The 26,800-nt window shown below is 43.3% G+C and overlaps 1 protein-coding gene and 1 long non-coding RNA gene across 5 annotated transcripts; one reads left to right on the top strand and one right to left on the bottom strand.

The window, feature by feature from the left end:
• Window positions 1-728: 728 nt before the first annotated feature.
• ALB (albumin) lies at window positions 729-26,765 on the bottom strand. 4 transcript variants are annotated; one of them, XM_064711705.1, is made up of 17 exons: window positions 26,537-26,765; window positions 21,642-21,769; window positions 10,664-10,707; window positions 9,860-9,920; window positions 8,987-9,119; window positions 7,921-8,135; window positions 7,197-7,329; window positions 6,927-7,024; window positions 6,010-6,139; window positions 5,029-5,243; window positions 4,772-4,904; window positions 3,860-3,957; window positions 3,603-3,741; window positions 2,744-2,967; window positions 2,127-2,259; window positions 1,148-1,204; window positions 729-899 (listed from the first exon to the last, which is right to left on the bottom strand). In XM_064711705.1, exons 5-16 carry the CDS (start codon window positions 9,113-9,115, stop codon window positions 1,154-1,156), a joined length of 1,698 nt encoding a protein of 565 aa, XP_064567775.1. In that variant the 5' UTR covers window positions 9,116-9,119; window positions 9,860-9,920; window positions 10,664-10,707; window positions 21,642-21,769; window positions 26,537-26,765; the 3' UTR covers window positions 729-899; window positions 1,148-1,153. The 4 variants fall into 4 exon arrangements, with proteins under 4 accessions (XP_064567775.1, XP_064567777.1, XP_064567774.1 ...); XM_064711707.1 differs by having other exon boundaries at window positions 10,664-10,698; XM_064711704.1 differs by lacking the exon at window positions 10,664-10,707.
• On the top strand, window positions 11,678-21,939 carry LOC135447027 (uncharacterized). Its single transcript, XR_010439979.1, has 4 exons — window positions 11,678-11,914; window positions 13,130-13,332; window positions 17,804-17,960; window positions 21,373-21,939. It is a non-coding gene; the product is annotated as an uncharacterized LOC135447027 (long non-coding RNA).
• Window positions 26,766-26,800: the final 35 nt, after the last annotated feature.

Here is a 26,800-nt window from a genome sequence, read left to right as displayed (position 1 = left end):
TCTCCTACAGAGCCTGGAGCGGGGAAGCCGGGACAGCCGCACAGGTGTTCGGGGGCGGGGCGGTGCCTGGGCGGCTACAAGAGCGGCAGCGGCTCCTCCTCTCCCGTTCCGCGGCGGGAGCGCCCGGAGAGGACCGGGAGCTGCGATGGGGCCGGGGCAGTCCGCGGTCTGAGCCTCGCCGGGCCGGTGGACTGGAATATGTCCTAGCAAATCACAGGGTTTTGTGGGCATAGGAGCAGGAAATGTCTCTCCGGGGAGTTTGCCGTAGTAAAGGGCGTGATTTAGGTGGTGAGCTTTTCAAGAGAAAATTTAAAACGCTTCCTAAAAATCGAGTTAAGAGATGCAAAGCCTCTTAAAAGCAGGGCTGTTTGCAACTCTTTGCAAATGAAGAGATGCTTGATTTGTGGTTGGTGTAAAAATAATATTTTTTTTAGAACAGGTCCTTGCTGATCATTTTCCTTAGATCGAACAGTACTTTTGAAACTTCTTTTTCTATGTAATTATAATGGCCGAAGTAAAGCCTAAAATGAACATGCAATTGAATCAGGGTATTAAAGTCTAGCTAAATTTTCATGTTCTTTCATAAAAACTTTCTAAGAGCAATAAGCAGGAAAAAAAATCTGAGATACAGACTCACTTTCCATACATTCTACTTAGAACAGCTGTTTGCTGTAGGCAATACTGCTGAGCTTTGCCTTGTGGCGGTCACCAGCAGACAGGGACAGGTGTGGTTTTATAAAGCCTTTATTTTTTATTTTTGTTTTAGAGAAAGAATTGAACAGCACATAGTGTGACAAAACACTGAAGATTCATGAAATATTCATTCAGTACCAAATGAAAAAGGGTAAGGGGTGGCAGAAGTTCCACAGGTTTTTCTTCATATTTTTCTCACTGGCAACCTAGATTGAAGAGACAAAAGGGAGGATTTTGTAAATGTAAAATCTTTGTAAAATGGCAGCATACTGGCAGCACCTCAGTTATTTGAGCAGTGGCAGGTGGTAAAACAATTAGAGAAAGCGCAGGTGGTGGTTAAAGGGAAGCTGGATGCTCTTTGGGGATAAGGAAGTGAAGTGGGTGGAAGGGTTGACCAGGAAGGGGCAGACAGACTGACAGACAAAGGCAGTTGTGTATTACTGCTGCTACCTACCTTAGATTAAGCACCAATTCCTAATATGGCTCTGCTCTGGACTATTAGGGAAGCACCCTGGGAAAAGGAACACAAACAGTTGTCAGAGAGAAGCAAGGGGAAAAGCAGGTTGTGCTTGAGAAGGAGATGTTAGAAACTTAAACTTGTGCCCGAATTATGGTTCAAGGGTTCATTCTGATGGTACTTCCTGACCCTAGGAGCCATATGCCCCTGGATGTTGTGTGTCTTCCAGTTTTGTCAAAGTAGCAAAGAAACTTTTGGAACTGGTTGGAGACAAAATAACTTTTTCCTAAGTCTTCCCAATGTATTTAACTATGTGACACTTGGGATACAAATAAAGCAAGACTTGAATTATTAAGCACTTTAAGATATTAGTAATAGTTCTGTGCCCTACGATCTAATGAGGCTGCTACTGCAAACTGTCATTTATCTTTGCTGGCAATGCTACATGGCACCAGATAAACCTTTTCTGTGACATGATCAGCCCAACTCCCAGTAGATCTGTATTTGCTGGGCACTTCTGAGAATTGATCCACATGCACTTTTTACTGGTAATCCCAGAGTTTTGTAAGGAGCTGTAGAAAAAAGGAAGCTTATGTATGCTAGAGAGAAAGTAAAATTCTGCACATGTGTGTTTTTCATCTGTGGCTCTTCTGACAAGACCTGAGAGAACTCAACCTAATCTAGGACTGAGATGTGCTTTGAGCAGGTGGTTTGGCTAAATTACCTCCAGACAACTTCTCCATGTGAAATTGTTCAGTGACTGTAATCTGTGCAGCCAAGATACACAGTGAGCTCTGGCAATTTATTGTAAAGGCACGGGGAAAAGTGACCACAGCAGTTTGCAGAACAGCTTTCTATAGTACTTAGCTTCCAGGTTCCTGTATATGTGGTTTGAGGGTTTTTGTTTGAAGATTTTTTGTTGCTTTGGTGGTTTGTGTGTGTTTTGTTTTTTTTAAAAAAAGGAGATAGAAAGTACCTCTTCTCCAAGGCACCCCTCAACATCTGCCTGCTTGCAGCACTTTTCCATCATGGCAGTGAAACCCTCACCAATTGTCTTTATTTGTTCTTCTGTCATCTGGGGCTTGCGCTTGATGAGGTTGATGAGCATTCTGAAAAGAAAGCCACAAGACAGAATTAATCTTGCCTGCTGTAGGATTCCTGCTTTACAAGGCACCATTCCCCCAGGCACTGCTCATTTTGGGGTTTTTTTGTCATGCCTAGATGAGCCTGTTCCTGTTGGCGACTCCAACCTCCCAGTCCAACACAACCATCAGTTGTGGCTGAGTAAGAACTTAGGGGAAATGATCTGTATGTTGTCCTAATTAAGTACATCCCAAGATTTGCACTGGCAGTGGGCCTACATGAAACTGGTCAGTTAACGGAGTGATTTCAGTGACTAAACAATTCTCTTTTGCCTCTTCCACACTACATGATGTTATATGCTGACCAGGTCAGTGCAAACACATAGTTCCACGTGGATTTCTGTGTCGCTAGTGTAGTCCCAATCAGATGACACAAGAGGGTGGAGCTTCCTTCTGTGCTCCCAAGTGCTGCAGTTCAGGACCCCCCTACAAGGTGTTTCTTGGGGCTTACTTGAGCTGCCCTGCTTCGCGCTCAGCCGGAGCAGCAGTGCACAGCTTCTCATCGAAGTTGAACATCGAGGGGTCGAAGGGTGGCGGCACGTATTTGGTGTCTACACCCATGGCAGTGAAACACGGCCTCCTGTATGAGTAGAGCTCGTTGCAGCACTGGGAAACCTGCTCATTGATGGGGGTGCTCTCCTGCCTCTTGCACATGTCTTCAATGATGATGCTCAGCTGAAAAGAAAAGGGCAAAGGTTAGTTACATCTTCCCAAAAAACACAGCAACTAAGGGATGTTTTTATCACAACAGCATAGCTGGAAACGCCTGCTGAGATGTGGTACGTCTTTAAAATTTAAAATACATAGGTATTTTATTCCTGGAGTGAAGCACTTCTCCATCTGCAAACAGTCAGGGCATTGGGCTACAACCAGTAGGTTTGACGGTTTTAGGGCACTGTCTTAGGACATTTCCCAAATGCAACCTGCCACAGTCTCAGGTATGGAGCTCTGGGCAACTTGGTCCAGTGGAAGGTGCCCCTACTCATGGCAGGATATGGGAACTGGCTGATCTTTAAGGTTCCCTCCAACTCAGGCCATTCTATAGTTCTGTGATTCCCAGTTCTATGAACTCACTCTTGCTTGCTGAGACAAAGAAAACTTGAACTAAAATTCTCACAGGATACCATCAGCTACGTATTTAAGCTCTCAAATTCATTAAAAAATGAACAGACTTGGAATTCTGTTAGGTAGATGCTTAGTGTGGTGTTTATGGAAAGATACTGTTCGCTATCTCACCAGAATTCAGTGTTTTTGTGAACAGGGAAAATCTCCAGGAGGAGGAGGGGAAAGAAAAAAATCCATGTACTCACGTAGTGCTCAGAACAAGACATGCGTTTCTGCTCAGGGAGACTGCAGCACTTCTTGCCAACCCCTGTCATTTTCTTCCCGATTTCAAGCAAGGTCTCACTTGATACCTGAGGCATTTTCTTGGTGTAACGGACCAGAATTCTGGCAAAGTCAAATCAAAATGACAGTTAGTAGAGCGTTCCTCAAATAGGAGCACATCTGGGCCACTGAAGGGAAAAGCAAAGTGAGGACTCCAGAATGTTTCTCAGGAATCGCTCACCCTTTAAGGAAGTCTGCCTCGCCATGGGTATTGAACAGCTCACAGTTGGTCTTCACCACATCCTCGCTTTCCTTCACGTGCTTGTTCAGTTCCTCTTGCTGCAAACAATAGCAAGTTTATTAGTGATATTAGAGAAGGAGTTGCTGCTAACAGTCATACAAATGTAACTTCTGACCTCTTCTGAACCTTATCTATAAAATACTCATTTTGCAAGGCTGATCACTTCTGTATAGCCAGGGTGGCATAGGCAGGATTTGACTCCCTTGTGGGTCTTAGATTCTAACAGAAATTTCCTTGAAAAAGGCAGCTACATTTTTAAAATTTAGTTTAAATTAATTACCTGTTGGACTTATTTTATCAGCAGTGGGGATTTATGTTGATTTGCTTAAATCAAGTAAATATTTCAAATTATTATCAACCACGAGGGGAACATCTCTTGGCCAAAGCTTTCAGGAACTTAACTTAAGCTGTGTCTTGTGTGTGACTGAGTTGTGGATCAGACCTGTTAGGTGTCTGTGTGCTGGCCATGCATACTCTCTCCCACCACAATCCATGAGCAGCCATACTCAGTGTAGGCTATGGAACTCAGACAGTAACTGAGCTATTAATTGTCAGCCTCAGGACAAGCAGAATCACATCTGAGATACAGAGGTGTCAGACAGACAGTTGAGTGAGACTAGTCTGAAATAATGTGATGTGACAAATGAAGTTACCCTGTAATCTGAGATAACCCTACATCCTTGCCATGGGCCATGAACTGCTTCATCTCCCACCAGGACATTAACCCCCCTCGGAATTAGTCTCTCCAAAAGTTTTCTGTCTGCTCTGCTGTGGGAGCTCCTCAACACAGTTCTTTGATGACAGGTACCAGCCCAGCATTCAAGCCAGCTGCAAATACAGCTTTGCACCTACAGCGTTCCCGTAGCACTCAGCAGGGTTGTCTGTCTTGCAGCACTTATCCAGGAGTGTTTCATATCCCTTGGTAATCCTCATAACCAGCTGTGTGGAGAGCTCAGGGTGTCTTCGTGAGTATTCATAAACAAACCTGGAAGGCACAGCAGCAGCCAGAGCTCCTGAGTAACGTGCTGCTGTCCTCAGCACAGTGCAGTAATAACAAGGACATTTCCTCAAGGGGACAATGAGCCTGCAATGCTCTGGGCACTACTTACTCTGACAGGAATGCATCATGGTTTGCCTCATAGCTTTTACACACTTCCTTATCCTGAATGTATTTTTCAACTAGTGAAGGAAGGTTGTCGGGTTTGTCATCAAACTCTGCCTCCATGATGCACTTGGTCCTTTCCACAGCTGGCAGCTCGCAGCAGGGCTTGAGTTTACTTGACAAAACATCTTGTTTAGAGCACATAGAGGCCACGAGCTCGGACTGTAAAATTAATACGTAGCATCAGACAAGCAATGAAATAATAATTTAAAGACAGGTTAATGAATCTGCTCTCTCAGCTTCAGACTCTTCTCTTTTCACTCAGGTCACCTCTTTACTTAGCACTTTGCTAAAAAATGCTGTCTTCACACAATGAGAAATAACTGGGGCATGGTTCCGTCCCTGATCCTAGACACTCTGGTGAGCCAGGGCACGTCCCTGAGTGCCCTGTCACAAGGATGCTTGACCGATCTTGGCAGTCCTGACAGGATGCCCAGCTCTGATGGAGGACTAACCCCAGAGCCCTGGAACGAACAGGGTCAATGAGTGTGTTCAAGGTGGAGTCAGCCAGGCAATATTGACATCATCTCACTATTGCAGGGGTTTCTTCATCTGTTTTCTAGCATTCATTGGCACTACAGGAAAGCTGGATTAGTTGCAGTATGCTCGACAGGGCAGGAGAAAAAATTGCAGCCTTTTTGCCTCTGCTTTTTTTTCCTTTATTTGTGATTGAATTGAAGTGAATAAATACTATCAAGTAGCCTCCCTGATAAATGTTCTGACAGGGATAGATCCAGAGCTGGGCTGAAACCTGCTTCCAGTAAGAGTCAACTGTGCTTATCCTGAGCTTTTCAGTGCTTGAGGAACCTTCCAGCAGTACTGAGTACCAGTTTAAGTTCCCTGGACTGTGAACATGTAGCTGCACAAATTACTGTCTTTCTAAATATCTTTCAAATATGTCGACTTTGGTCTAAAATAGTGAGCTCACCCAATCATCCACACACTCCACCATGTCCCCATCACAGCACTCTTTGTAGACATCCTTCACATCGTGGACCAACTTAACCAGCTCTGCAAAGGGAGCCTTGGGGTATTTCTGGCTCAGACGAACGAGTTTACTGGGTAGAAAAGGAGAAAAAGACACTTGTTTTAAAGCACTGTAGGGAACAGAAACCTTGCAAGTCACTAACATGGTAAGGTAGGTCAGGATTGTTTCGAGAAAACACTCATTGTTCTCATCTCATTCCTGGTGGCTAAAAAAAAAGGGCATCAACATCTGCCCCAGTAAAGCCAGAAAGGACCAAGTCTGTGGTTTTCCTGCTCTGCCTGAACTGTGAGAATCACACCCCAGTAATCTGCATCACTCTTGAGCACCTGGAAAGTGCTCCAGGTTGCTTGGCACAGGTAGATACAGTCCTGATGACACCTTTAAATGAAAGCTGACTATGTTTATAAGATAATCCTAGTCAATGTTGGTGTATCAGACTGGCAACAGAATGAAAGCACCTCTCTGTGCCCCAACAGGTGAACCAGTTATTAAATTGAAATTGAAAATGAAAAGCTTTTCTTTGTCTTACAATCACATGTTTTAACAACTGTGGTTCTGCCAAGACTGACTTTTTGGTTGGCTTAAGGTTCAAACTAGCCCCTTACTCTGCTGATTAGTGATGTGTCCATCACCAAAATCTGTAGGCACTGGAGTGGGGTACAGCTTTGGCAAAAGTGTGCCTTAAACACACAGTGATCTATGGTTCTGAGGGACACTCCAACAGTTAATTCTCCATCCTCCAGACTAGTTCCAGAGATGGTTTAATTGCTCTGCAACTCTCACAGCTGAGCTTTTCATAGGTCTCTCTCACAGGTTGACAAGCCTACATTTTATCCAAAAATGTGATGGGAACTTACCTTGCTTGGAAAGTCCTCTCACCATACTTTTCGAGGATCCTGCATCCGTGCTGCTGCTTCACATCTATCTTCTTGGCTCTTTCCTTGATGACAGCTGCCTGTGGTAACAGGACACACATTGTCACATTAAACTCATTATGTGCAATGGATAGGATTAATCCTGGCCTGTCTCTCCAAGTTCTTCATGCAAAGCTTTGCATGAACAGAAGCCTTCTGCCTGTGTCCTACTTAGTTGCTTAGTGTTTATCCACAGAGACCAAGCTGCTGTACCTTTGCATCCAAGCAAGCACCAACATCACTCTCTGAGCAGCAGCTTTTAAGTGCGTTTTCATACTCAGCAGCCAGGCCCAGGATCGCTGGGGCGTGCAGGAAGGGGTTTCTTCTTGCAACAGTGTAGACAAAACTACAAGCAAAAGGAGAGCGTTAGTTCTGTGTTCCAGTAAATGGCCTTAAACCTCTTGTGGCTTCTCTAACTTGTTTTCTAGTTTAGAAATCTACTTCAGAAATCTAGTTTAGTAATCTGCTTTTGAGAAATAATGCCTGCTTGATAGGAAATGCTCTGCTAAATCTCACCCTTCCCAAGGCAGGACTCACTAACTGTGGGTAAAGGGTGAACTCCTGATGTTCTCAGCCATCTGGTTTGACATCCATCTGCTTTTTAAAATGTGTTGTCAAATACTTGAAAATTCTGGTTTTCAGTGTGAAAAATCCATCTATGGACCTGCCACCAAGATTTTATTGCCAATTTTTGCTCTTTTCACTGTTACCTTTCTTCCTTCTTGCCAACTACACAAAGAGAAGTGGGAAGCTGGAGCAAATAAGTTATCTAATCAGGATTGGAAACACTGAGTTTTCAGCAGGTTTGGGGAAGAAAGTTTATCCAAGAGGTATAAAATGGGACCCTTAACCCCTGTTTGGCATGCAAAAACCTGCTCTTGCATGAGATGAGCAAATGTGATCAGAGTAAGACAGGACAAGTGGCCATTCCCCTTACTTTCCCAGGAGCTGCACGCGGTGGTCCTTGTACTCGTTGCAGATGACATCAGCAGCAGGTCTCTCGTAGGGCTGGACAAAGTCTGGGTGCTGCACTTTGAAGGACAGGAAGCACTGGTTTCTTTCGGGATCAGCTTTACCACAGCAGTCAGCCATGTCACCGTATGAGTCACGGAGCTTGTCCACTTGGCAGATTTCATCCAGGAAAACAGAGGGCTGGAAAGGGAGAAGGGAGGGTCACAACTAGTGTTGATATATAGACAGTGCCATGTATTGTCTGCTTATCTGCAAAAGAAAAGCCAGGCTGAACAGTAAATAGGTTTTTACTGAATAAGATTTAGACCATAAATCAAATTAATCTGCTGTTTTTCAATAATTTTATTGTTTTATTTTAGGTAGTCTGTTATCAAAATGGTTCCAATGCTTTACTGAAAAAAAAAATTAATTATAATTTAAAGTACTCTGTGCAAGACAGTGATCTACTTTTACTTATAAGCTAAACTGAGTCTTATGAACTAAACTGAGTTTTCAGATTATTTGAAGCAGAATTTGGTGGAAACCTTTAGGGAGAACTCATATCTAGCTGAACCTGTTAGATGTCCAGGAGTCCTAAACACCTGCACACTTCTTTGGTTACCTGATTTTAGAGGTATTTTTTAAACCCTCATAAACTAAGTGCCTTAAAGTAGCACAGACACCTTTTCAAGTCACCCCAGTGTGGAAATCCACACACTTGGGTCACTTTAATACCTAGAATTAGGCCTGCACTTCATGGCTGGGGTTTTGTACCAAGTGCTAATGTGTATTTTCAGGCAATGTTAGGCTGAATGTGCCAAAGTGTGGTATTTGGTCTCTAACATAATGGATCCGTGGATCATTTAGGCACTTGTTAAAGGCAGAGGTTTAGAACCTGACAAAACCAAGTTCTTTGTTTAAGCACTGAAATCTGAGCATTGGCCTGTGACAACAGGCACACCTGAAAGGTTCAGGTGTAAGCCCTCAAGCAGGGTGATCCTGGCAGCTGCACAAAGCGAGGAGAAATGCAGTAGTGAGGTTTCACTGCCTACCAGTGGTTTTGAGCACTCGGGAGCATCCTCGTTGGCCACACACTTATGTGCCAGGTCAACCACATCCTTCACCAGCTTGGACAGTCCATCGTAGGAGCATCTCTGCAGGTACTGGGCAAATGTGATCATGGCACTGAAATACAAAGCACAGTTTGACACTGAGGAACATCAGGCAGTATTTTCAAAGGTGCCTCTGAATTGAACTGGTTTGTTCAAATGACATGCACGAAGGTTCACCAGAGTACCATCCAGAGCTCAGTGCCATATCTCATGTCTGTCTTGTTCTCTCCTCTCTGAACATGTTTTAACCTTCCCAATAACCTTTATACCTTCCCAATAAAAAAGTCTTGAATATTAAATCATAAACAAACCAGAAGAGACTGTGATTGGAGTTGTCTGTTGCTTTTACCAGCAAACTCATAAATGCCATGAACTAAGCTGGATTTGGCCACTGTTACCAATTATGACCTTCAGGCTGCTTTCTGTCAGCACTTATGTGTCTGTCAGGGCCCTCTCTCTTTCCCAAAACCAGTTTCAAATGAAGATCACTGACTTGTCTCAGAAAACTTGTCATAGGTTTGTTTTTTGAGGTTGGTAGTTTGTGGTTTTTCTGGAAATGTTGCCAATGCAGCATAATTTCTCTTCATTCTAGGAATAGCAAACCTGCATTCCTCATGCATATTTTATTTTCAGAGAAGGAAGAGGCTTTTTCACAAGGTTTGCAAGGAGCTCTTTTCCCAGAGAGTAAGTCTTTGTGACATTTGCAGGTCTTAAAATATTTCTAGGTTTTGCAGTAACAGTAAGGGGCTAAGTCAGTGTGTCTGACTTAGGGACAAAAAACCCGTCAGAAGATGAAGTTGAACGTTCACTTACACTGCCTTAAATGTCTCTTCCTTCAGGTCGTTGAAGCGGTGGGCAATCGGGCTCTTGTGCTCTAGGAAGGAAAACAGAGGGAGCGGTGGTGCTCGCTGTCACACTGGCTGTGCTGGACCCTGCAGACACTTCTGGGCACCATGGGCCACATTCTCACCATGTTCAGTGTTCACCTGACTCCTTTACTTGATAACTTAAGAACTTGAACTCTTTCTTGTTCATTTGTCTGCAGATACCTGACTCTTCGGTCTGCTTGTCCTTCTGAGGGAACCCCAGCCTGAGATTTTTATGATCCTAATAGAATATTTACCTCGGTAAGCAGCTACTTCATTAAGATACTCAAAATGACTGTTGCGACTTTTCTATTTGGGGTTAGCAAATGTGTCCTTTGGGTAACCACCACCACCCCCAAACGCTGCAAATAAAGCAGTGCAGCTGCAGTTTGCTTAGAGCAAACCTTCTTCCTCTGAGCACTGAGTTATTAACTTGTCAAAAGACAGAACTCCCACAAGTACAGTGCAGCTGCTTTTTCCCTGGTGGGAAGGAACAGATCCTGACTCATTGACATCTGTTCATGCACCACACAGATGTTGCAGAGGCATGGCACCACACCTGCTCAGCTCAGCTGTCCTGAGTGTCCTACCCATCTCCCCCCCCGTCTCTTAATTTCGTTTCTTTTCAAGTCAGTCACATTTTTCTGTTCAATATGGATCAGGCTCCCACGAATTGTTAGCGAAGCTATATTAAAGACATTAAATTGATAGAAAAAAAGACTTCCAAGAGAACTAATTAGTCTTTTCTTACCTGCATCTCGTGCAGTTCTTTGCAGATTCCTGGAACTGGCAGAGCTCAGGAAGATAATAAATGAAATTAATGCTAACCACTTCATGGTTGCAGGTTATGATGTGAGCAAAATTGCTCAAAAATGCTAGGAAGATTGAAGGAAGAGCATTTGCTTATATACCCTTCACTACCTGTGCCTGTAAAATATTAACTCTTGAGCTGGCATTTGTGGATTGCCATTTGGCCTGAGGAGGATTACAAAATTTCAGCTGTCCTTGACAAAAATTAATTTGATATTAGTTATTTATTCTGTGTTGTTACTTTGGGCCTTTTTGTCCGGAGGAGGTCAAACCTCCCAGCACCCAAAAAAGATAAAGTTTTGCGTAAATTTCCTTATCAAATGACAAACAAGGAGTTCAAGGCATCAGACAAAAATGTCATCAGGGCTAATCCTATAGCCTTCTTTTTTTGCTACTATTTGTTCAAAAGCAAAGCATGTTGGTTTTGTATAGCAACAGCTCACCCAGAGAGGACTCAGTCCACCTGAAATTAGAGAATTTTAATTGTAAATCACTTTATTGAGATGACATGGCTAATCTAGACATGTGTGGCTGATTTGAGCTCCTGAATTTGTTAGGTCCTGCTCTGGTTTTCCCTGGGTGCTGTTGTTCACTGATATCCAGAAAACAGCCCAATGCATGGGTAAACAAGTACAAGAGCTGTCATTTCAGAATTTTTGCAATTTCTCATTTGTATTGACATCTTCCCAAGAGTGATCTCTTAATTAAACATTGCTCTCATCTCTGTAAAATTCCTCATTGATTAGTCAGTAACTTAGGAGATCAGACACAGGAAAAATGTGCAGTTTGTACAGAGCCCCAGGACATGGAATAAATCAAAATTACTTTCCAGGAAACCCAGTGAGATGCTTCAAAAATTCCCAAACAAGTCCAGGGCTGGATCCTTGCTGAGTGCAAAGTGGTGTAGCTTCCCAGTGGGAGACAGTAGGATTTACTGTAATTCATTTATGTCCCCAGTGTGTGGATATCAGCCCACACAACAGGAGCTTGTGTGCTGCCTTGCAGCTCTGCTTTGTGAGCACCCACATGGTAGAGCCAAGCCTGTGGTCTCCAAACCCTTCCTCAGTTTTTAAGGTTCCCTTTTCTGCTCTGTTTTTGTTCCTCAGGTGAGAAGTTTTGCCATGACTCCGTATTATTCCTAATGGGAATAGTAAGAACAATTCCATGATTGGTCCTCTGGAAATTTGGCTAAGTACATGCTAATACTTCCTTTTGTTTCTGAGTGTGAGCTTTTAAAGACATTTGAAATAAAGCAAATGGTATGTCTAAGCTCAAAATATTTGCAGGCAGTTTTCATTCAGGAAAATGCCTAGGCAGTGCATCTTATGTTCTGGAAAGGTTGCTCTTTTCTCCAGGAATAACCACATAAAAGTGAGATGAGTTCATAGAATAGTTTGATACAATGACATTTCTACAGTCTGCTGCTGTTGCAAAAACTTTCTGCATTTTCCTGAGTCTGCTCCTGATGTTTTTGTAGGTGAAAGGCAGCATTCTGATAGTGATTTCAATGAACAAGGCTCTATGTTGGGAATTAAAAGGTTATTTGGATAACTCTTACATGAAGGATGGTGCAGGAAAGCCAGGTTGGCAGAAAAGCAATGTTAGAAATGTCATAATATTAGACATGGGGCTTATTTTCAGGTGGTTTTAGCAAAATCCCACATTTCTGGAGAATGATGGGAATTGATGAGCAATCTGGAGTTTTCAGACCTATGCTGCTTTAGCCTAACAAAATCTGGGGAAAGAGCTTGTTAATTCAGTCTGTAATTATTTCGCTGACCATATCCCTCTGTCAGAGAAGAGCCATCTCCTCTCAAATCTTTAGAGAGCATTCAGTGGGACAGAAACACAAATTTAGGTATTTTGTGGATAACTGCAAGGTAGTAAAAACTGTGATATTGGTGAATGATGTCTTGGAATAGCTCTTGAGATGCTCTCAGGCTGTACCAAAGAAGTCTCCAGAAAACTACTGCTAAGGGCGGGGAGAGCAAAGCTGAAATTCAGCACATGATTGCAGTGTTGCATCTTGGAAGCTCTCTGGAATTTTCCCTTGCAGCATTGTGCAGTGTTAGCAGGAACACTCCTGGTCCCCTGGAGTTAATATGTAAGTTTGGAATACAGGGTCCATGTTTATTTCTAGATATCTTCTGTTGTCTGTCCTGTACTTGATGCCAATGGTTCATGTAACTGCTGAGAGCTGAACTCCAATGCTCATGTTTGTTTAACAGTATTAAATAGTATACTGAGTTTCTTGTTACTCAGTGCTTTCACACTGCATTGATTTCACTCTAACAGAGTTGTCCTGGTATTAGAAAAAGGAATTTATTAGAAAATGGCATTTTAGGATGATCCATTTTCACACTCATTTATGTCTAAAGTTACATGGGATGACTACTTTTTATTCCAGGTGTGGGGATCCAAAGGGCAATAATTCCAAGAGTAATTGAGCTGGAAATAAAAAGGATGCATCCTTTTTAAATGTCATCATACCAGCCTGTGCAGAGTGGCAGAGCAGAACCAAAGTGGACTGAGATGTACTGATATGGAATGAGGCTCTTGAGAAACAAATGTGCTGTACCGTGAGAACAGCTGTCAGAGCCCTTCTGGCAAGTAAGTGCTTTTCAAAGTAATCTCTCAGAACCCAAAGGACATCAAGAAATCCTTTACTTTTGTGGCCCTCCGTTTTATTTACTGCTGTTTCTTCCTTTTTTTCAAGACCTGTAGTTCTGTTTGTGGGACTGGACCACGAGGCACACACCAAACACAGACAGACATTGCTGGGCCAGTAGCCACAGTGAGAAGCTGTTTATTAATAACTGTAATGATTAGTATACTTCTAAATAAATGTCTCTAGCTCTATATGTCTGTAGCTCTGGACATAAGGACAGCTATCAGGCGTTACTTTTTTTTCCTGCTCTGGTGAAGGATGTTTGCCATTCTTATCACTGATGTCTGATTCCCGTGCAGAAAAGTCAGACATCTCAGATATACGGCTTTTGTTTGAACAGAGATGGACTCATGGATACAAAGCAAACATAAAGACTCAAGGGGTTTGATCACTGTGGCAGAACGGGCAGAGACTGCTCAGCTGTAGCTAATCGTATTCCATGGCAGGTGTATCTTGTGAGCATATCCATCAGTGAGTTCTGGTACTCAGCTGTTCCTCTTCTGCCATCAGCCACCCACCTGCAGCGTTAGTGAGTTCTGGATCATTCGGATAAGGGTTTTTGAATCACCAAGATTACTGTTCTTGCTGATCCTGTGCACTTGATCCCCAGGCCATTCTAGCATCCCTACCCCTTTGTCTCACAAGTCCACAGTGTAGTGATGTAGCTGTTTTCCTTATTCGTGACCGTTTGCCAACATCATTCTTTGGCAGCAGGAACAAGAACAGCTTTGCTTTGCCTATTAAGCATTCGATTGCCTGAATATATCCAAATATACAGCCTTCAGTGCTTTTTGAGGGTGTCAATTCTGAGACTTCTCAGGACTTGTCTCTACTTTCCATGTCTGTCACTGTTATATTTTCTGGAAAATCCCTTTGCCAGGATTTCATCTCCTGGGAGGCTGAGAAGCCTCAGAAAAGAATGAAAACAATAATTATCTGATTGCTTTGGAATGTGGTCTGGAGATCGTTTACCACCAGGTGCATCTTTGGTAGGTTCCATGTGAATTGTTTTAACTTCATGACCAATCACAGCCAGCTGTGCTGGACTCTGAGACAGTCAAGAGTTTTTATTCTTCATTCTTGTTAAGCCTTCTGTCTGTATCCTTCCCTTTCTCTAGTATAGTTTTAGTATAGCATTCTTTTAATATAATACCATAAAAGAATAAGTTAGCCTTCTGAGAACATGGAGTCATTCTCATCTCTCACCTCATCCTGGGGACCTCACAAAGACCACACATGTCCCTATGACTTTTTGCTCTCCCAGTACCAGTAGGTAATCCACAAGATAGCTGAGTATTGGCATCATCTCTTACCCATTTCTAAGGTCCCTCAACAAAAAGCAGTGTTGTATTTTGGTATGGGTGTATCTAAATACAAAATAGATGTGGGAGAGTAATACCCGAGGTGCAGCATTGCTCTATTCAGGAAGTCCTTCTCAGGGGGAGATTTTTCTTCAGTAGTTCTTATAATGCCTTTGATCATTGTCTCTGGAGCTGAAATCCTTGTGGTGCTGTGATTGATGTTTGGCTCATGATAGGACTATCGGTGGAGATCTATTTTCTTCCTCTTGCATAAGTCCCAGAGACCTTTGGAATCCAGTGCATTCACTTGTGCCCTAGAAACTTTTTGGCACTCAGTTTCCAATTTCTGTGCTGCTCAGCTATGCTACCTGATGGCCTTTGGCAGGAGAGAAGAGCCGTTTAATGTGGTACAGTCAAGAGCCAAAGCTGAAAGCTTCTGCTTGGCAAGATATTGTTAATATTTCTTTCCTAAGTTTGATGTGCTTTAGCAAGAAAAGAAATAGTGAAAACTTTTGAGGAACAGCAGGAAATGTTTGGAGCATTTTTTGTTTTGCTTTTCTTTAGGCCATTGATCTGTAACCTTCAAATTTTTTAAAAAAACTTTTTTTGTAACTGTAAGCTGGTTATTTGCTAAAATCAGAAACAAAACATGTGTAAAATGAATTAATGATTCTGGGAGCCACTGGGTTTGCTCTCAACTTGAAACACTTTAGGAGCTGAAAAAATTCTGTGTGTCTAGAGGGGGCTGTAGGACTTGTGGAAAATTTCTGCCATTCTGCAGGTGCCCCGCACAATGTTACTGTATCATCTGGCAGTACTGACATTCTTACTTGCCTTATTTTTCATTTAGTTTCATTGAAAATTTAGGGTTTTCCTATTCTGGCCTAAAAACTGCTAAGCTGGTAAATATTTTCCCCTTCATGTCCATCTCCATAGAAACGGATTCTGTTACTGCTAGAATTGTTCTCTTGTGCTGTTTTTTCTGTTAGGACCTTGGGGTTTCTTTGCTGGTTTCTTTCTTGGGAAAATGCTAGTTCATCCATTTAAGACAACTTGTAAATGTTCAAGCATTAAGGACATAAAATGAGTGATTCTTTTCTCAGCCTTTCCTCTATTCCTGAGCAAACAATTTCTTTAGATAAAGCCCTCATAACTTTGAAAAATTAAAATATAGTAGTTTTACATGAAGTCCTGGAGCAAGAATAGTGTTTTCCACCTCTAATATTTCCTACTGTCTTTGGAATTTCTTTACCTAACTGTCAGGGGCCTCAGGTGGCATCTCAACAGGAAAAGAAAAAATGGTAGAGCCATTTTTAGGTCCTGGTTACTGGAGCAGGCAGGACAAGACATTTTAAAATTTGGCACCGCCATTTACTTGCTGACATTAAAAGATAGTCCACTTCTGCATATTATGCAGCAATTACAAATTCTAGGCTCTATGAATGAAATGGGAAGCATCTTTCCCCATAAGTGAAATCCAAAGACAGGGTGAAATATTTCCACATTCTGCCTTAGCCTGTGAAGCCAAGTTCAGTTAGTCAAATCCAAGTACCTGTACTTTTCTGTTGTAAAAATCAACTCTTTTTCAAGCAGCATTCAACTAGACCACTTTTATTAGGTGAGCTCTGGCTTGTAGCTCCAGGTTCAGTACTTCCTTCAATGCAATCAGATTGGCAATGATATTACCAGGATGTAAGGATCTCTTAAAGAGAACCGGAGTTGCAGCAGCAACAAAACATTGTCTTTCTTCAGGTTGCTGTTTTCCTTCCCATGTTCTCCTTCAACTGGATTTGTTGCACTATGACATGTAGTTCTGGAAACTTGGGATTCCCAGAGTTAAGAAAGTGGCTACACATAAGACAAAACTGAGGAAATATTGCTCAGGTTTTTTGTTTGTTTTTCTTTAGAGTAGTGCTTATAAACTCTGACTTTTGAAGGGGTGAATAGCTGAGGTTTGAAATTCAGGCTCTCTGAGGGCCTTCAGGAAGACTTGATTTTAGAAGAAAGGTTCCTCAGTATATTTCCAGAATCAGAAAAATTTAATCAGAGACCAAAAACTGCAATTGAGCTTAGCAATGATCTGTATAGTTCATGTGGTTCTCTTAAGTTATCAAAAAGATTGGTCCATACATCAGAGGAACTAAAGAAATCTATCAGGCAGATCTGTGTCTGTGCAAAGCCCAAATATCAGTGATGTGTGTGGTTTTTTGTTTTTGTTTTTTTTTTTTAAATTTCAACACTACACTGGGAGTCCTTCTTAAGCCATACAAAGAAATATTAACAAACTCTTTGCACATGAAGCTTTTGGTGTTGTCTTTTGGATCAATTAGGCAGAGGCTACACTCCCAAGGGCATTCCTCTGTGGTGCTCTCCAACCCCATGCTGACAGTCCTTGACATTTGCTTTCTGCCCAAAGGCCTTTTTTGCTCAAACCAGCAGTGCTTCAATATTGCCAGCCAGGCATATCCACAGGTCTCAGAAATAACTCAGGAAATTCAATTATAACAATTGGTGTAGTAGTGCCCTTCTCTGGTACCTTCAGTTCAGTGTGAACTTGGGATTCTGACGTTGCTCCTTGACTCTGAGTGCAGGAAAGCAGAGCGAGTTTTCCCAGTGCAAAGAGGCTTAAGGCTTCCCTTGAAGTCAGTGTAGATCTAGGCAGATGCCTGGCTCCCTGACTGGGAGATTGGAAGCTGGGCAAATCACGTTTGATCCAATTTCTCCCAGTTCCTGCTGGCAGAGAGGACAGGCTAGTGCTAAGTCAAGACTGAGGGCACTGTTCCTGGTGAGCCCAGGAAGCCTGAAAATGCTGAGAGTCTGATATGAACACAAGTCTCATGGTTTCTGAGGTCCTGCTGCACTGTTGGGCACTGCAGCCTCTCTGCTGTCAGCAAGGAGGAGTTCTGGGATGGATCCTTTGACATGCCAGAATACAAATGTTCTTGTGTTGCTTGACAGAAACCTCTCAAGTTGAGTTTGCCCTCCCTGCAGGTTTGTCAGAGCCAATATGGAAATATAACTGGACTTTATGAAAGTTTATCAGTACTCTGATGTTTCCAGTGAAACGTTTTGGATTCAATTCATTTACATGCTTTATTGGTGCTCTTGCCAGCACTGGGTTATTGGTTGGATTTGATGATCATGAAGAGACCAGTTTGGTCAGTCACAATCTGCCCTTAGTGAAGCTGTCGTGGGTCACTGCTCTGTCCTGGATGTGCCTCCGCACTGATTCCATGAAGATCTGCTCCAAGATCTTCCCTGGCACAGAGGTAAGGCTCACCAGTCTGTAGTTCCATGCGTCTTGCTTTCTACCCCTCTTAGAAAAAGTTCCCCTGTCCCCAGTCCCTGAGGACTTCACCTGATGGCTGTGACTGTTCCAAGATGATGGACAGTGGCTTGGAGACCACATCAGTTCCCCAGGACCTTGGGATGTGTGTCATCAGAGATTTGCAGCTTTAGAATGTTCCATGTCATTCCCACTATCCCACGGTCACAAAACAGAAACCCCACTGACATGGGCTTGGGTTATTTTGCCTGCCCAGCCACAATAAGAAAACGTCACACTCCAGCTGCTCATAAAATTCAATCCAGAACAACATAACACCAGAATTGAAAATTGTGTGGAGTAACTGAAATTGAGACTAGGCTTGCCTAGGAACTTCTGTGTGTTGTGTTATGTTAGTTAGTTTTCAAAGAAAAGTGAGATTATTTTATTTGATTCTTTGTTATCAGCTAGGTAACCTCTCTGCTTCCCCTTCTGAAAGAGAAATCAGGTTTTCCATTCCTGCTTTTAGTATATAACTGCACTTTAGGCAGACACTCCTATCTCTTGGGCACTGATATTGCTTAAGGAGCTTTTTGGCAACTCACTAAGGTTACCAGGTCTTCTGTGCAGGATTTTGAAATATATTCAGCATTGACCTAATTCTGGTCATGTTGAAGTCAGTGCCAAAATTTGCCTGATTTCTCTGGAAAGTGAGCTAGATAAAAGGCAGATTTTCAACCCTCCCTACAATATTTTAGGGAAGTTATTTCACAGCAAATCACCGCAATGTGTTTAGATTGGTTAGTGGATGAGTAGGATGTACCTGCAAAAGCAGGTCTAGCTCAGGTCATACCGAGATTACTCTAAAAACGATGCCCAATCTTTTCCTAAAGGAGAGCTCTGACGGAGAAAGCTGCGCTGTGCCCTGAGTAAACAGGTATCAGCATTCCATAAGAACTAGCCCCATGAAGCATTTTCCAAGCTCTCAGGCAGGAGCAATCTGCCACCTACTGTTAACATAACTATTTGCACAAAGAGCCTGTAGACCTCAAAACCGAGAAAAATTTCATATTCCTGTTGGCAAAGCCAGTGACAATTGTAGAGAATTGCCACAATGATGTATCTAAAAAAGAGATCAGCCCTCACTGGAGTTGGATTAGTAATGGAGAGAAAACTCAGCTTGTTGATTAGTAATGATGTGTGATTTATTTGGTGCTCTTATTGCAAATTATTTGTGTAATCCTTATGGAGGCACTTTTCTTGGAGAGTGTTTGCATTGTCCTTACAGGAGTCCTTTTAAATTGAAGAAACACAGAATGTGAGAAGTTCCTTAAGATATGAGGTACTGCTGATAGAGCACTCCACAAATTCTGGACTCCTTTTCTGGCTTGTGACAGTCATATCTAACCAAGAGATGCACAAGATTTGGCATTAGGGTACATAAATGTTACATGTCAAGTGCTTTGCTGAATCCAAGTTTAACACTCGCTGAAATTAAGCAGCATTTAAGCATTTTGGTGTACATAGAGAGACTGTAGAGATGTCTGAACGTAAGCCTGGTAATTTATATTCAAACTGAGTTCTACAAAGTTAAGTATTGGAAATTAATATATTGTCTTTAAATTTGCAGACTTGAGAACTGAGCTGAGGCATTGAATCAGCATTCATGAATCAAAATAAAAGTTATAGATTTACCTTTCGAGACGCTCATAGGCTTACTCACAGGACAGTTTTAAGTTTGACATTTGAGATATTTCCTCATCAAAAAAATGTAAATTAACTCAGAGTCATAAAGAAGAAAGTAAGAGAATGACAAGTGACAGAAAGAAAATTCACCACACCAGCAACTTTTCTCTTTATTGAAAAGGTCCCTAATTGAGGAACACGGAGCTATTCAAGGCAGCTCCTAACTTTGTAACTAGCTAACAATAAAGTCAATGGCATTGTAAATGCCACACACACTACCAGAAATGCTTGTTTAGCCTGCTGAAAATAAATTGCACGTAAAAAAATCACTTCATATTTACTGTCAAATAAAAAAAAATCAAGACAAAGATATTTAAGAATCAAATGCTTTAGTAAAAATTAATTTCCAAAGCATTGGAAAGAATTAAAATCAGACTTGTTGCAGCTGCAGGTGTGCTGCCGGCTTTTAGCTCCACCTGCTGAGTCCAACTGAAATAACAGCAAGCTTGAGCTCTCCTCTGTTTTTAAAAACCCTGTCCCAAGGGCCCCTAAAGCAGAGCAGAACCCACAATATTAGTCAATAAGTGAAATAGCACACAGTGAGAAAGTGAGGGCAGGTTCTGCTTGAAAACAGAGGCTCCACGGGACCTTGGGGGTTAGGGAATTTTAGACTGTCAAAAACTTGTAGATGGTTTTTCTAGTTGTAATTTGAACTCTGTAAAAATGTTCTTCTTCCATTTTAAGTGCCTTTCTGAGATAGCAAAGGCATTTCATACACCGCCTTCACTGAATCCAAGGTCTTACTGAGTTTTACATGGAGATTCCCACTCCCTTCCTTATCCAGAGATAAAACTACCCTGGGAGGATAAATATTTTCAAGGCACACTATATGAGGAGAGAAAAAACAGCCTGAGCCTTGTTGTTCTGCATGCCAGCAGAAGGCTGCTTGCATTGAGATCTTCCAAGCTGCTCCAGGAGAAGCTGTTTCAAGGACTAATTTCAGAACTAATCAATTGTTGACTTTAAAAAGTGGTTACTATAGAAATTATCATTATGGATTGGCTGAACCCAGGCAAAACACTAAGTGTAAGAAATGTTTAACCTTCTAGCTGACTCCTGTGCAACCCACAGCTGATGCTGCCTAAATGTCAGGAATTAAAAAATAAAATTAAAATAAGAGAAACAACCAACAAAACATTTATTTGACAAGTAAGCTTTAGGGTTCAAATATAGGTGATGCAGCTTTGGCTTGAGAGGTGTCATTTAGAGTTTTGGATTACACATCCCTTTTACACAAAATACACAAAGAAATCACTTTATCTTATGATTTGTCTTGTCTTTGTTTTATGTCACCTGTGACCACGCTTGAAGAGAATGAGAAAGAATCCAGAATCTTCTCCAGATGCCCTTTGCCTCTATTTGCTATGGTGTTTTTCAGGTTTATACTCATGAAGGATGATCATTTTGAAAGCTTATCAAGCAAATTAGGAGCCTAAAACACACCTTTGGAATAATTTATGCATGTTAAAATAAGGCTCACAAAGCACGAATGAATTTTAGGATTTAAAGTGCTTAAGCCATTTCTTAACTAAGACTCCCCAAGTACTACATATATTACAGAACCAATGTTTTGTTTTTTAACAGAGCACTTGCAGATTTATTAATTGAATCAATTGTTGAAAGGTTTTACTTTCTGTGTTTGTTTTTCCTGTCATGGTTCTCCCTGCGAGGAGGTGGTCACAGCTGATGTTCTAAGAGCAGCTCAAAGAACATACACCATCTGGTAGGGAACAGGAACGACTCGCAAGGCGCTCGAGCGGGACGTGTCTGTGTGTTTGCAGTGCCATGGATCGTGGGGCAGGACAGCCAAGGGCAAATCACCTGCCTTACTGCACCCCAGAGGCTGGGGCTGCTCCCAAAGGGGCTCTCACACTGCAGGCCTTTGAGTGTCAACAGTAATGGCAGTGCACTTTGGGTGTGAACAGCAAAGTAAATTTACCTTCTGCTGTACCTCTGTGCACTTCTCCTGGGCTAGCACTGCTCCTCTTCAATTCTCCACCTGTCTGGATTGTCTTTATTTTCTTTACTCACAAGGCCACACCACCTGAGATGCTCACAGGAAACTCGCTGTAATGAAGAAATGCAGATAGTAAGTGTAATTTAAAGCAAATGATATGGCTCCATAAAATCTGTTCTAAATGATTCTTTTCCAAGTGTGATTTACTGGGATTAAAACTGAGTGGTTTAGACAAGGCTTAAAAAGTCTGTCATGGAAAACTGCATTTCTCTGAATGTTCAAACATTTGTGTTCCTCTCCTTCTTTCTCCCTTTGCCTTGGACAGCAGGCATTGCATGCTTGCCGAACAACTTCAGTTCTGTTACTTCTGTTTAAAATCAGTCATGGTGGTGTAATTGTAGCTAATCTTACCACCCTTTTCCTAGATGGATCTTCCAAGATGGATCTTCCATCTGGGCACCAAGGAGGTCCTGTGAGAGAGCCCCTTGTGTGTGTGTTGAAACAATGCAGGCTGGGGTTCACAGGTCCCTGAATGATACACATCAAAACATTCCAGCACATATAGAAGCTGCAATGGTGGCAAAACTGTACATGTCAAAGACAACACAAGCATTCACCAGTCAGAATGGCAGGATTGGGGTTTGGATTGAAGTTTATTTGGATAGTCAACTTGGTAGCCTTGTGAAAGTTATAGCAGTCCTGAGTTTGGGTTAAAAATTCAAGAAGTTTTGAACTTTTTTTAAGTCCCTGTATTAATTACAAACAAAACTCATGCTCTCTTGCTCCCTGACCTTGACAATGACACTTCTTCGAGCAGCTGTAAAAGAAACTGAAAAGCAGATCCTTGAGGATAATTATACCACAGCAGAGGTTTCAACACATTGTTTGTCCTGTAGAACTTTTTAAGGAATCTGGCACACAGGAGACAGTTCCTGAAAGTATTCACTGAATCCAGACCCCAAGCTTTCCCACTACTCCTATGAAGTACTCAGTGGAATGATCAATAACCTGGAGAAAAATGAATAAGTGCAGAATCGGAAATCACAGATGAAAAAGAGAACAAAGGATTGTCATTTTTCTCAATATTTAGGAGGGTGGTGAGGCCCTGGCACAGGTAGTCCAGAGCAGCTGTGGCTGCCCCATGCCTAGAAGTGTCCAAGGCCAGGTTGGACAGGGCTTGGAGCAACCTGGGATAGTGAAGGGTGTCCTTGCTCATGGCAGGGGTGGGAACTGGGTGGTCTTTAACATCTATTCTGACCCAGACCAGTTTGTGGTTCTATGACTGTACGATTTCCTGCAGCTTTATGCTACCAGTAACCCCAAGTGCCCTAAGTTAACCAACTTCACAGACTGGCCAGGGAAGGAAATGTGGTTTTTAGGAATTACTGCCCTATTTAGAGCCTACATTGACTTTTCAGTGATCTGCAATCCATTCCCTAAGAGCCCTATAAACAGGAAACACAGCTATGGGTCGTACACTGTTGTGGAAACTGGGACACAAAAAAACCCTTAATTAAAAAAAAATCTGGATTGTTTACTCCTTCCTTGTGTCTTGGTGATTATCATAGTATTTACAACAATGTTTTAGTTTGGGTTTCTAAAATATAAAGTGCAGGAGAAGTGTTGCACCTTCCCAAGGCATTCAAACCATCCAAACCAAGATGCTTAGGAGCAGACTTGTGTTGGCAGCTTTTGCCTACGACTCAATCAAATCTTGCAAGCCCCATGGGTGTAACACTGAGTGTCTCTAGAGAACTCAAGTGCTTTGCTTGCTGCTGCACTCATAGAATCTGAGTCATTTAGGTTGGGAACCTCTTACACGACCATGGAGTCTAAGCTGTGACCAGTCTCCAGCATGTCAACCAGCCCAGAGCACTGGGAGGCCTGTCCAGCTGTCTTTTGAGCACCTTCAGGAATTGAAATAACCATGGGCAGAAGGCTTTTCTCCTTTTTAATGCCTTTAGTAAAAGCGATCAGCTCTGGGGGGAGAATTGAGGGGTCCACACTCACACTGCCACTTGTCCCAGGAGTGACTCTGGAGAGGAGGAGCGGTGCAGCTTTGTCCGCTGCTCTGTGGGCAGAGCTGGGGCTTTCATCCTCACGAGAACATCGGGAAATACCTTGTTCCTTCAGGATGACCTCCAGGGTGCTGCCTCTGGCCAAGGTCCTCCCTGGCTAGGGTGAGGGGCAAAAAAGGGTCTCAGCATCTCTGCAGGCTCTGGACTTTGTTCCTCGCGCCTAGTCACCACTTTGATTCGTCACTTTTGTGTAGGCTTGCTGTTTTAGGGGTTTTTGGCTAGGTTTGGTGAGGGGTCTCTCCTGCTGCATGCCGGATCCGATGTCATTTGCACGTTGACTCGATGTCCCTTCCCCTCCACCGTCTGGGTGGCATCTTCTAGGAAGCAGCAGGGTGTCACTGGACAAAAGGCGGAATTCTTAACCACCAATGACAGGTAGTTAATGAAAATGACTGGTGCTTACAATAACAAACAACCCTGGCACCAACTGGTCCAACTTGTTCACTCTGCAACCTTTAAAAAAAATTGGCAGCTTTTTCTACTTATAACAGCAATGGTAACTCCACCCCTTCCCTGAGGAGTCCCAATGCCGGACAAACCTTTCTGCGAATAAATTCTTCCTCATTTCCCACCTGAACCTCCCGTGGCACAACCTGAGGCTTGTTTCTTCGTCTATTGCTTGTGAACTGGGAGCAGAGCCCAAGCTCTACTTGGCTGCACCCTCCTGTCTAGAGGGAGTTCTGGAGTTCCTTGAGCCTCCTTTTCTCCAGGCTGAGCCCCCCAGCTCCCTCAGCTGCTCCTCATGATTTCCCCTGCTGCGCTCCAGCACAAAAGGCTCAAGCTGGGGTGGCGGGGAGAGCAGTGAAATGGAGGAAAAGGACTTGCCCTGCAGTGCCGAACGAGGAGGAGCCACCCTTTGATCAGAACAGAGGTCACGGCCATAAAAGAAACGGCACAAACAGACACAAGCGGCGCTGCTAGCCGCGCTCCATCCGATCCCGGCCTGGGGAGAACCACACGCACATTAAATACTATGGCTGCCCTCGGCAGCAAGAAGCTGGAGCCTTTCTAACAGCCTGAATGGATACTTGGAATAAGGCGCAAACGCAGCCGGTCTCACAGGCAGCTTTGTGATACAGTGTAGCCCAGAGCGAGCGCAGCCCGAGCTCCGCGGCCGAGCCGCTCACTGGAGGCCATTCCCCGGGAAGGGACGGAGAGGGGGCAGAAAACAGCTCCAAGGGTAACAGCCAGCCCTGCAGCCACCCTTCCCGCACCCAGGCGGGTCAATGGGGTGCGCTTGGAGCCGTCTGGCTGCTCGTACAGCCAGAGCCATCTCAGGTGTGTTTTGTTTAAAGTCACCCACCTCTCGCATCAAACATTGAAGTGACGTCCTTGTCACACCACAAATCTCAGCTGGTAGGGCTGAGATTACCTGTATTTACTCCTTGTGGTGACAACAAATAACGCATAAATGCTAAAAAATATATTTATTATATGTAATTGTAACAAATAACAAAGGTTTAATCTCTGCTTCCGCCCCGATAGAAACCACTAAAATCAAACAATTTGCATTAAGTTTAATGCAAAAAACCCTATATATATAAGAGGACAAAAGTATTATTGTAACTGATCTGCCATCACACATCTCATGCTGGTGTGGTTTGAGATTTCTGCAGTCACACCAGGAAGTTGGAGGTAGGTGGCTTAGAGTATTCAATTTATTCCTCCTGGATTACATCAAACTATCATCTGCAGAGATATTTATAAAGGAACAAGTAATAATATAGAGATATATAATATATATAATAATATATAGACCTTGCACCTGAAGATTAGGAGTTAATCTTCTGCATTGGAAGGCACGATGAGCACCAGTTGAGGATTTACTTAAAAAAGAATGTGTGATTTCAGAGGAGCTGCACACCTGACCGGTGCTATCCACCATCAGCCAAATAAAACACCTAATTACTCAAATGACAACAATCTCTTTTCATTTCTGTAAAATATAACCAGAACAGGCATTGCTGGTTTGAAACACCAATTCCAAGACACCCATAGTGTACCAGTGCATAGAGCCATTACTGATCTTTACAATCATGTGTTTCTGTGGTGAAAATAATTTTTATTTCCAACAGGTCTAAAAAGACTTGGTCGGCCCTAATGGAGGCAACAGTATTAACCCAAGTGCACTTTGGGGATGAAAATCTGGGCTGGGGGGCCTGAGAGCTGAGCCAGGGCATGATGGCATATTCAAAGGGTTTCATTAAAGAAATATGGCCAAATTGGCATGGGGATCTTAACGTTGGTTGTTTTTAGTGAAATTGTAAGAAAATTATTGTAAAACAGGGATTTGGAGGTTACTCTTGAATGCAGAATGCTTGGTGGGAACGAATTGTGTGCAACACAGAATCCCAGAAACACTTAGGCTGGAAAAGACCAACGACTTCAACCTCTGACAGATCACCACAGACTGCCATGTCCAGTCGTTCCTTGGACATCGCTTTTAACTGGAATTCTGTACTCTGTGGTTTTACTGACCACCACTTTTAGCGATACTCTACCAATTTATTTTCTGACCCCTTCAACGACGCCCCCCCGTAATTTCTATTATCAGACACGTTAGGAGGTTGCTTTTTAATGCATATTGTCCTCTCGGTGTGAGAGACCATCACTTTTAGGCGGAATTCTGAGTGCTGTGGGGTTTCAACACGGGCCTTCCCTCACGGCGTTTTCCCGCCCTAGGCGCGCTCCCAGGACCCCGCCGGTCCCTGAGGGGGTAACTCGGCACCTCCGTGCCCACAGGGGGGCCCTCGGGGAAGGTTCCCGACGGAGGCCACGCCGAGGCACCGTTGCCCTTACCGAGGCGCAGCGGGCCGAAGGCTGAGGGTGATGACGCAAGCGGCGGTTCCGGCGCCGGGGCGGTGACCGAGGCGGCGGCGCGGGCGGAAGGAAGGGAAGGAGGCGGGGGGGAAAGGGGTGTCTGGCCGCCGCCGCCGCCGCGGTTCCATTGCCGGGAGCGGGGCAGGGCCGTGAGGGGAGCGGGAGCGGGCGGCGTGAGGGGAGAGCGCGAGCGCGCGCCGCGTGAGGGGAGCGCGAGCGGCGCGAGCGGCGGCCGCCGGAAGT

The sequence above is a fragment of the Zonotrichia leucophrys genome, chromosome 4 (assembly GCF_028769735.1).
Source record: "Zonotrichia leucophrys gambelii isolate GWCS_2022_RI chromosome 4, RI_Zleu_2.0, whole genome shotgun sequence".
In the NCBI taxonomy this organism is placed as follows: Eukaryota; Metazoa; Chordata; class Aves; order Passeriformes; family Passerellidae; genus Zonotrichia; species Zonotrichia leucophrys.
This window is presented reverse-complemented; position numbering and strand designations above follow the sequence as displayed.